The following is a 12,144-nucleotide window of genomic DNA, read 5'->3' as shown; positions in this document are numbered from 1 at the left end:
AAACCTCTAACCCATATTTTGAAAAACCATTGTCTTTACATATGTCCCATCAACCGCCCCCACATAGGATTAGAGGTTTTGGATTGAGCTGATTTTTTGCGAGGATGATCACTATGATGAAAAGATCATCCTCACAAAAAATCAGTTCAATCTGAAACTTCTAAATCCATCAAAAGTGATTTACAAATTATTGGTAAAAGAATCTATGGTCCACATTCTAAATCACTTTTAATGGGGTTAGAAGTTTCATATTGGAGTGATTTTTTTTTTAAATGATCTTCCCATCATAGAGATCATCTTCACAAAAAATCAGCTTAATCCAAAACTTCTAACCCATATTTGAAAATTTATTAATGTTACATTGTTTTTACATATGTTTTTTCATATGTCCCTTGATCGGTTCCTATATATATACATGGGGACGGTTCAGCAATCCTAAAGTTTGCCAAGTTTGGTGTCAAATATTTTTCAAAATATGGGTTAGAAGCTTTAGAATGAGCTGATTTTTTGTGAGTATGATCTCTATGATGAGGAGATCATCCTCACCAAAAATCAGCCTATTCCAAAACTTCTAACCCCATCAAAAGTGATGTACAAAAATTGGACGATCCACGATTCTTCAACTTGTAAACTAGGTTAGAAGTTTCAAAATGAACTGATTTTTTGTGAGGATGATCTCTTCACCGTAGAGATCATCCTCAAAAAAAATCAGCCTATTCCAAAACTTCTAACCCCATCAAAAGTGATTTACAAAAAATGTTTGACACCAAACTTGGCAAATTTTAGGGCTGCCGAACCGCTCCCTATATAATATATAAGGAAAATCAAAATCCCTTCAAATTTACTGCGAATCGAATTCTAGCATACTTGAGATTAAAAATCATATGGACCACATTCAACGAATTGAGATTGAAAATCATCTTAATTTTGCCGTAATCACTTGAAATTTTGTCCTTTGGATCTGTTCGAAGTATTAATTTTCACAATAACAAATTAATTATTACACCTTTAGATTGTTGGAAAATAATAAGTAGTTTTGGTCTCTATATTTGAAATGAACAATTACTAATTAACAAAATGGTAGTTAACCTATGTCTATAGAGTTGGAGTCGAGGCTCATGAAAAAAAAAGAAAAAATGAAATCCAACTATCAAGATAAAGTCTCTCTCTCAAGAATAAAATCATTTAAAATTCTAATTGACATAACCGAATGATTAAAATATATATATATATATATATATCCCAATGAGAAATCATTTCCCCCACCCATAGTCACAAAATTCTCTGAATTAGTGGTTAACCGATTAATTCAAAGACTCGACAAATTAATCGACAATCCCTCAAATAATCATAGAATATGATATTATTTATATCTCTCACCACCAAAATTTTAGTTTTTTCAACATTCAAACATCAAAGAAAGATAGGATTTAAAAAGTGGTTAAAGATAATAGGTTTTAGTAAGAAATTCAACAAAATATTTTGTATATAATCTCTGAAATTTTCTCAATTTTCTTATAATTTTTCTTTTCGAATTAATCAAATTGAACCCTCACTGAATAATTGTTGAATCCAATCTTTGTTACTATGCCTTCACATTGGATTAAGTGATGATCATAGAAATACAATGATTTTGAGTAAAAAAGAATTATTTTAAATTTTGTTAGACAAACTGAATGATTAGTTATAATGTGAAAATGGGATCAATGTGAAAATGGGTTCAAGGCGCTTTGACCTTAAGTCACGAGATCAACTCTTCACATGCCTTTTTTTTACCAATTAGCTAAGTCGGTGCTTTCAAGTACAAATTAATTGTCAACAAAAGAAGATATTAAAATGTCAAATCAACATTAAACTCACACACACACACTTAGAAGTAAAAGGTGGCCTTTTTAAGTTCAATCCACAGTTTATCACACTCCTATATTAATAGAAAATTCCATCTCCAATGGAAATCCTCGTAAGTTATTCTTTCTTGGTAGTGGCTATGTGGTATGTGGTTAAGGAGACATCACAATCGATTAGCTTTTGGAAAAAATGAAAATTATCATTTCACTTGGGTCATCCATAATGTGAGCAAAACTGCTTGTGAGTAACACGTGATTTTTTTGAGAGAAAAAGTTTCTTCCACTCACAATAGCCGACAAGTGGAGTTATATATATAAATATATAGATAATAATACAAGAAAGTGGATTGCAGCTGGACTTATTAAGTCCACCTAGATGGAAAATTGTGGGTTAAGAGTCACCTATTAATAAACTTTAATTATAAATTTTTTCTTCATAAATCTTATGATTCTATTCTAACGATCAACTTCGTAAAAAATTTGATAACGTGATTAAATATTTTTGAGTGAAAATTAACGATTGTATTTGTTAGAGAATTGTATGCAAGTGTATTATGATACATTAGATAAATTGTATCATTGCAAAGATATCTCATTACAAAAAGAAAGTAGTGATGGAGAATAATATATATATATATATATAGTAATATTAATTAGGATATTCTATATTATGAAGTATTATTAAATTCAAGGGGTGGAGTTAGGATTTTCTTGTTAGTAGGGGCAAATTATGATTAGTTGTATAGTTGAAGAACTTGACGATGAATGATTTTAAGGAGAAATTCAGAGGTTTTTTTATTAAAAATTGAAGAAAATGATATTTAGGTCATTTCCAATTAGTATATGAGAAGGTCGAACAAAAGGCAATGTCATCAACAAAAAATTGAGGAAGGGGGGGGGGGGGGGTATGGGGGCAAATGGGGAGAGAGGTGAGGGAGTGGGGATAAACTATGATTAATTGTATAGTTGAAGAATTTGAAGATGAATGGTTTTAGGGATAAATTAAGAGGTTTTTAGTTAGAAGTTGAAGAAAATGATATTTAGGTCATTTCCAATTAGTATATGAGAAGGCCTGGTCAAGAGGCAATATCATAAACAAAAAATTGAGGGGGGGAAGGGGGTGATTGGAGGGAGGTGAGGGTGTAGGGGCAAATAAGGGAGAGAGGTGAGGGAGTGGAGACAAATGGGGCATGTAATTAGTTGAAAATATGAGAGTGCCTCAAAGTTCTGTGGAAGCAATTACCCTCACCAGCTCCTGAGTAGCTCCGCCCCTGATTAAATAAGAATATTTGTATTATTAGGTTAGTTTTCATATCTTGGTTGATGTAATCTTTATAATTTAGGGTTCATATATGTCCATCCAAAAAAATTCAATAAAATTAATTCTTCTGTAGTATCTTATTTGGATCTTATTGTATGATTCATGTTGAAAATTATAATACATGATTCTTTCAAGACTTAATCATGCATGTGTGGATGTTTGGTTGTGGTGTTTCTACTTCATCTAATTGTAATTACCTAATTGCGTCGTGGTTTGCTCATCACTTGGGATGAACCCACCATTTTTGAACTTTGGATCCCGATTTTCATCATATTTTGACAATATCAAAGATTGTACAGAGAAAAAATTCAAAACTTCACTTTTTTTATTGTAGGATGATGGATGTGGATTTTCTTGAGGTAAAATCGGAAATAAAATTCTTGCACTTAAGACAATTTTCTCATTCTTACATAGATTTGATTTTGAAGATGGTGACCACGATGATGTTTACAACGTGACAGAACTTTAAGACATAATTCTCCTTGCTCCTACTCTGAGTGCGAAGTGTTTAAATAAGAGAGTTATGGGCCATTGAATTTAAAGTGATCATAATTTACTTCCAAAAGACATAAATTTTTCTTTATTTTTGATTTTATTTTTAAAAAAATTAGGGTTTATGATGCAATAGAATCATGTATTGACGAAGGATGATGATGCCTAACAAGTCACTATTAGGGGTGTCAATGGATTGGAATGTTACTCAATCATTTCTACTAGTCTGATCCATGAACTAGTACAAAACGAGCCACGAACCTATCAAATTTTGGTCAGGTTTGATGAACCAAAACATTGGGTTCAACGAACCAAAGCATGAAATAGGATTTGGATCTGATCAATTTTAGTTCTAAACCGATTTTCATCAAATAGGATTTGGATCGATAATATTAAAATTTGATAAAACTCGATAAATTCGGACTATCTCATCCGTCCCACGTCGAATTAAATCTTATCAGATTGGTCCCAAATAGAAATTATATAGACCTAATCCATTAACAACCTTGGCCACTACATACACTGGGATCATGGAACCCACAACATTTGGGGGATTTACCTCTTGTCAAGTAGGTGGAGATTCCTTGTTTGCTTGCACTAATCGCGAAAAATATAAATTCTTGGAAAAATTACTTAAAGAACATGGTGGAGGGATTTTTTTCTAAATAGTCCCTAAGTTTTGGGCTGTCTCTTAATAATTCATTTAGTAAAATTTTCTTTTTTTAATAGTCCTTGGACTTTATCTCCTACATTTCTCACGATTGAATGCCTAAACCCTTCGAACTCATCATTTTCATAAAAAAAATGATTTTTTGACATTTACAATTGACTTTTGGAGATTTCATTCCTTTGGAAAGGATTTAAGAAAGAAGAAAAAGTCATTTTCAAAAGATTTTTTTTTCAAATATTTTAAAGATGTATGTAAAAAACAACCTTTTTATTTTAATTTTTAAATAAAAATTAACCAAGAATGGTTCTTTTAGTATGAAATTATCTAAACAAGTCATTATCACAAGTTTTAAGTTGATCTTTTTCTATGTGTATTAATCGGAAAAACTCGAAAATCAAAATAAAAAATAGGTGGGTTTTACCAATGTCGAGTTTAATATTTTATTTATTGTCGAGTTTGGCAATGAAAAAATAGTGGTGAGTTCGACAATAAAAGTTGTAAAATAGATAATAGATAAAAAGTGGTGACGTCGACAATAAATAAAAGGCGGTGAGTTTCCTAATAATGAGCGACCATAAAGAAATAAAAAACTTACTAAATGTCCTATCAAGCTACTGTCCAAAACTTGGGGAGTATCTAGAAATAAATCCCTCAACCAAGGTCTTTTAAATAATTTTTCTTAAATAGTACATATACAGAGAGAGGGTCCATTTGTTGACCACCAAACGTACTATTTTTATTATTCTATTCTACATCGTATGTCATATTTATTTGTCCATCCAAAAATATATGGTTAATTTATACATACCACTCCAAATTTTTGTAAACATTTGATAATACCCATTTTCGAACTTATTAGCGATATTTCCCACATTGACGAATACAAAATGTCTTAAATGCCTTCTTCTGATAAGGTCCGATTTTTTAAGATGAACTTTTGGAAAGAAAAATTACGGAACCAAAGATAAGGTCAAATTGGTCCAAATTTTTTTTCCAGGAGTTTAGAGAACAAGTTTTTTTTTTTTTTTATTAAAAAAAAAATTATTGAAATAACATCAAAATTGACATCGTTTCGCACATTACTGACCTGGATGTATGTACAAAATCATATATACTTCCCATGAAAATACGAGTGAAAAGCATTTATGATAACGTCGATGTCAATTTCAATGTCACTCTTGAACGACTCAAAACAGGAAATTTATCGTTATACATTACAGACAGAGAATACGTGGTAACAGGAGGATGAGAAGAATAGGAAACAATGCTCATTTATTTATTTTTTAATTTTTAATTGAGGTGATTTGACAGATGCTTTGGGGGATATGATTGTCTTTTTAATTTTTAATTTAAGTGGGACAGTTGAGGATTGAAATCCTTGATGGTAATCTCCGTTTTTTAAATTATTGAATTATTCTAATTAATTTATGCATTTTAAGTTTAAAAACACGTGCACAGGCGCGCCCCCACACACTTTTTTTTAATGAATTTTTATACGGCAAATATCCCTTTTATCTTTAAAAAATTAATTATATGACGCTAAATATTTACTTAAAATTTGATCTTAATTTTTAAAAAAATTAGGGTATGTTTGATTGCATAGAAAGTCACTTTCCATGAAATTTGAAATCCATGAAAAATTAGTTGTGAAAAATAAGTAGGGTTGGAAAATCAAATTTCATTGTTTGATTTCACTTTGATAAAATCATAAAAAAATATGAGAAAAAAGAAGAAGAAGAGAAAGAGAAAGAAGATGAGAGGAGGAGGAGAGGAAGAAGAAGATGACAAGGAAGAGGGAGGGGGGAGGATGTGGCGATGAAGGTGGCGGTGGCGACGGTGACGGCGACAACGACGGCGGTTGCGACAATGACGATGGTAGTGGCGATGACGGTGACAGCGGTGACGAAGGTAAGTGAGGAAGATAGGGGGGGAACGCACTGGTGGTGGTGGGGGAGGAGGTGAGGGATGGAGAAGAAGAAAAAGAAGAATAGAGAGAGAGAGAAGGTGATTGGAGACGGAGTCGACGACGACGACGATGGTGACGACGACGGCGAGATTAATGTAATGGTGGTGGTGGTGGTGATAGGGAAGAATTGAGGATGAAAAATATGGGTGGATTTCATTTTCCCACCCATATAGGTGGGAAAGTGCAATCCATGATTTAATGGACTTTTTGAATGGGGTGAAAAATGAATTTCCATGTCCATGTGCAATCAAACACTTGAAAAATGTCATTTTCCATGGAAATTGATTTTTCACCCTATTTTCCATGTGCAGTCAAACATACCTTTAATGATTTATTCTTAATTTTGATCTTTTTTTTATAAATCACTTGAAGAATAACCTCTATACCCTCACATTCACCATTATCATTAACATCACAAATTTCATCATCCCATCACTATTAACATCACTATCACATTATCGAATTTTTTATTTTTGAATTTTTAAAATGAGATGGATAATACACGTATGCCGCATATTTTTCATTTACCGAATTTTTCACATATCAAATTTTGTTCGTATTCTGGATTGCTAACAATGATTGAGATATGGACACCGATAACAAAGTCTTTTGATTATAATCTGAAAATGAGGGCATTTAGTTCATTTTATTTAGTCTCTCTGAACAGACCAAAGTCCAGGGATACTTCATCAAGTATCTCAGAAGTTCGTGAACATATATATAAGTGGTGGGAGTAGTAACGGGTAACAAACAAATTTACTAAATCAAAATTCAATAGTGTAGGATAACAATTAAATATAAATTTCACGTCAGCTGTGGGTCCTACCACCAATAGCTTATATTTATACACAGAGTGCATCTGTGACTATCACACGTCCACCTCATTTGGTCAAATACGTGTCCCTCAAAAAGAAGAAATCGGAATAACTTCTAATGCCACACCAACTTTTACATACTACCACGTTTAAGAGACGTTAATTTAATTGAAGGGCCTAACGGCGAAACACCAACTTCAATCTCAAACGAATCGTAACGGAGAAAAAACTCCACAACTAAAAGCCTCGCTGCCAACACCACAAAATCCTTCCCTGCACACTGTTTATTATCCACCGTTGGATTCTCCGTCTCTGGTCCGTTAGACCACAACACGTGTTTCAACAGTTTCTCTCCTTCTCCCATAAACCGATCCGCTACAAACTCTTCTCCTCTATCAAATATCTTTGAATCTCTAGTCGCGAATGGCTGAAACCCAAACAACAACTCTCCTTCTTTGACTTCAAACGCTGAATCATGACTTTCGATCACCAGATCTCTCTTTGCTCTACCGTACTGTAACGGAACTGGTGGTTCGATCCGAAACGATTCGTAAACAACAGACTTCATTAACGGCATTTGTTCCATAGCAGCCATCGTTACTTTCCCACCGTTAGATTTAACGGCAGATCTGATCTCTTCAGCTAACCTTCTATGCAAGGTTACACCAGATCGTCCAATCCATTTAAGCATATTTGGGAACAAAAGCTTCATTCCACCGAAGGAATTAAAACAAGTGGTGAAAATCAGATTATGGCAAGCTTCGTCTCTCTTGATCCCTAACTTCTCTCCTTCATCAAGAACCCAACTAGCAGATTTGTAGAAGAAATCGTAGAGTTTCTGATAATCAGATTTAACGATAACTGATGGGAGACGAAAAGTATGGATGAGGAGATCTTCTAGAAGCCAAGGTAACCCTAGAGTAAGAATCGGACTCAACTGAACCAAAACCCATTTACTCACCAGTTTCGGTCCATCTGAACCGAGTTTCGTATCAGCCGGGTTCGAACCGTAAAGAGATCGAGCCAGAAAGTTAAAGCTGGCTTGATCGTTCGCTTTGACAAAATCGGCTCTCCCCTTCGCAGCCAACTCGCTCTCTAGATTCTCGAACAAATCTGTAAAACTGTTTTGGAACTCTGGTATGATTTTATCGCGACGAGATTTGAGTAGAAAGAAAACGAGTTGTTTGAGTTTGGCGTGACTGGGTTCAGACGGGTCAAGATATGAGAGGACTCGGTAACCTCCCGTTAACTCGGTTGACGGCATGTAGGTTCCTGTGAAGAGATCTTTCTTCTCAACCTTTGAGGTATCGAAGAGGACTGGAAAGCTTTTTCCGTCAAGAAGGACTACGACGTTAGGGTTTGTAGCGATGAAGGAAGCTGGTGGCATGTTGGCTCGAAATACGGTTGAGTCGTATTTTTGGATTCGAGACTTGAAGTATTCGTTTCTTCCTTTGAAGTAGAAGTAATCGAGTCTATCTTTTAAAGGTGAAACAAAGGGGATACCATAGTCACCTGGAATCTTTCGAATCGGGAGTTTAATTGGAGCCGTTGATGGAGTTACTGATGGTTTCTCTGATACAGATGCAGAGATCGGACGGATAGAAGAGCGACGCGTGTATGATTTCGGTTTCATATGTAGGTTGTGTTGCAGGGAAGGAAAAGCGAAGGAAGAAGAAGCCATTTTTCCTGTTTTACCCTTGGACTGCAATTACAGCGAAGGGGTATTTGAGGAAGAAATGGTGATCTGATGAAGGAGGAGGAAGAGAAATGGTTTCTGTTTATGATTCAATGTGACATGGGGTGGTGGAAGTCATTATATAATCAGAAAAGTGGTTCGTTCCACGTGTGTGGTGGTTTCCACGTGGCATGTGTAATAGGCACGTGTGATGCACATGGAAGTGTGGATTAGATTTTACAGTCAAATTAAAACAAAACTTGAGCATGAAAAATATCGAATATCCATTAGATTCAACGGTCAAATAAAAATAAAAGTATAAACATGAAGGTTGACTTTCGTCAAATGGTGTAGTTTCGGACTCCGTCCATTTCCTCAATATCAATATCTTCCGTGTTATGGACGGTAGGTGAGAACAGAAGCACTGACTGTAGTTAGTGGGACCCATGAAGTTTTGATTTTCATTTGAAGAGCTTTTTTTTCTCCTTTTGTCGGGATCGAGAATAAGGCGGTGTTTGTTTGCGCTATTTTTCAGTGTTTATTGCTGAAAAAAATTAAATTTAGCACTTTTGTTAAAATAGCGCGTTTGTTTACTCGTGCTTATTGCTGAAAATAAGTGAAAAAAATTCAGCACTATTTTGATGCTGAAAAAAAGTGCTGAAGCGGTAAGCACTTCGCTTTTTTCAACACGGACAAGTATGCCCTTATTCTTAAAAGGATATTACCTCTTATATCCCATGAATAAGTATATAAACACCCCACAAATTAATAAACCCACACCATAGCTAAATTATTTTATCTTATATGGGTTAAAAGTTTTGGAATGAGTTGATTTTTGGTGATGATGATCTCTACAATGAGGAGATCATCCTCACAAAAAATCAGCACATCTTGAAACTTCTAACCCTATCAAAACAAGTTCAAGAACCGTAAATTGTCCATTTTTTTTTTTTTGAAAACTATTTTTAATGAGTTAGAAGTTTCAAAATAGATTGATTTTTGGTGAGGATGATCTCTAGACCATATAGATTATCCTCACAAAAAATTTGCTCATTCCAAAAACTTTAACCCATATAAAACAAAATAAAAAATGGCTATAGTGTGGGTTGCCCTTATTAATTCATAGGGTGCTTTTATAATTACATATCCTTCATTTCCATTGAAAATTATTCATCCAAAATTAAGTTCTTTTAAAGTTGATTTCAAATTTTGGTGACTTGTTTGACATTATTATTTTTAATTTGAAATTTGTGGGTTTTTATAAATAGAAATTATTATTTATAAATTGAAGATTTGAGTATTATTTATTATTTAAAAATAAATTGTATTTTAATTTTATAAGAAATAATATATTTTATTGTGTTTGATAATAAATAAGCATTTGAAACATGTAAACAATGTATAATATGATTGTAAGGGTAACAAAGACAATTTATCAATTTCAGTAATGTGTAACAAATATGATTCAGCATCTAAACAAACAACTTTTTCAGCACTTAAATTCAGCGCTTATAAGTTTCAACGCTTAATGCTATTCAGCACTTATTTTTTTCAGTTTAACAAACAGCACCTAAGAAAATTTGCTTAAACAATTTTTTGGTATTTGAAGTTTACCCAAAAAAATAGGGTGATTTAAACATGGCCCCATGGTTTTCAAACTGATGACATATGCCTCCGTTGACCTCTTCTTAGTAGATTAATAAAAAGACTTAAATGCCCTGATCTTCAATTTTTACTAAAAAAATCTCGATTTTCTTCTTAAAAGTAGTAATCTTCAATCACTTTTGGGTAAAAAAATTAACTCACATTTGTGGGCTTATGATTCTATCTACTTCACCCTTCAAACCCCAAGGGAAGATAATTGTTGAAATGTAAAATAATGGCATTTGGCTAGGTAGAAAATGATGAATTAGAGATACGATTGAATAGATTGAAGTTATTTTAGAGGTGAATCCAAGTTACCTCTATCAACTCAGTCCTGATGGATCGCTCCTAGTCATGTTCGCTTGTGAGCACTAGTGTATGGTACTTGCCTAAACTCCTCTGACAATTAAGTTAGGTCTTACAATAGGAGAAGAAGAAGAAGGAAACTCTTTACTGTGCTCCCCCCTAATTGGAAAGAGAAGAACCCTTTCTATTCCGTTCTATATTCTATTTAAAAGATAGTCCGCGCATTTGGGTTCTTTATTCTGCTCTTTCTAGTTCGGGATCAGACTATAGGAGATTCCATGATCTACGTAATCTTAACTGAAGTTGAATCATTCCTTTCTTGATTTCCTGAATCTTGGGATTTTCCCTCGATCTTCGTAGATCAAACCTGTCAAGTCTATCATGTTCTTCTTCCTTTACTATTAGAAAAACCTAATCTAATTGAGTTTGACTGGGTTGCATGGATGATCTAGATACCACCTATTTAGAGTCCTATTTGACCCCTACTCTCATTTGGATCTAGACACCTCTACCCAAATCTGTTAAACCTTTTACCCTCTATAGGTACTATACATAGAGGTTGGGGATGATAAAAAATTCTCTTCTCATCTCAATGATTTTGAGCTTTGAGTTAATTAATTAATTTAAGAGAGCTTTTATTGTCGCACCAACTTTTTCTAACACCACTCCAAGGTGTGTGCTAACTCCTAGTGATTTTAGTAAAAGTGGGTGTGGCAATATAATCTCTTTAATTTAAATTGTCTTGTAAATAAAAACAATCACACAAAATAAATCAAATAGCCATGATTCATCATATTTTACGTGGAAAATACTTCCAAGAAAAAATCATGGGACCTCGTCTAGAACAATGAACTATAGTAAAATTTTGAGTTTACATTTTTCCATGTTCAAAATTGATTGATTACACTCAATGCCTTGATTCCACGTGCCGTTTGTAACTCTACAATCCGAATCCATGAATCACAACTTTACTAACAAACAATCCGAAATCCATGGATCACAACAACACTTGTTTCAATTAGCAAACTCCAACAAATCTTCGATTTATGGTTATATGATCTTGTGGAGGTATTTTTGAACCTTCACTCCTCGAGATAAATAATACCTTTAAATGGGTAGCTAGATTTTGGTCTTCAAGCTTCTTCTTTTGATTATTGTTAATATGGATGACTTCAACTCCTTGAACAGTTGAAGGTAGAAAGTAGAGGCCTCAGTGTGTTGCATGCGAAAGATCCTCCAAAGATTAAATCAATGATAATAGAGGTAGGAAAAAATGAAGATGAAAGTTTTAGAGACGCTGATGAATAATGAATGTATAAAGAGAATTTTTCTTCTAACTCTTTTTCTCAAAATGATTTTTCCAATCTTCTCTCAATTTTTAGAGGGAATGTTATAGTCCAAACTCGGG

General features: G+C 33.7%; 1 protein-coding gene across 1 annotated transcript; it reads right to left on the bottom strand.

The window, feature by feature from the left end:
* Nucleotides 1-7,033: 7,033 nt before the first annotated feature.
* AOS (allene oxide synthase) lies at nucleotides 7,034-8,909 on the bottom strand. The gene has a single exon (XM_086441421.1). It carries the CDS (start codon nucleotides 8,790-8,792, stop codon nucleotides 7,245-7,247), a length of 1,548 nt encoding a protein of 515 aa, XP_086297547.1. The 5' UTR covers nucleotides 8,793-8,909; the 3' UTR covers nucleotides 7,034-7,244.
* Nucleotides 8,910-12,144: the final 3,235 nt, after the last annotated feature.

This window comes from Akebia trifoliata, chromosome 4 (assembly GCF_017979445.1).
Source record: "Akebia trifoliata isolate Shusen 1 chromosome 4, ASM1797944v1, whole genome shotgun sequence".
NCBI classification, from domain to species: domain Eukaryota; kingdom Viridiplantae; phylum Streptophyta; class Magnoliopsida; order Ranunculales; family Lardizabalaceae; genus Akebia; species Akebia trifoliata.
The sequence above is the reverse complement of the archived record's forward strand: the minus strand, read 5'-3'. Positions and strand labels throughout refer to the sequence as shown.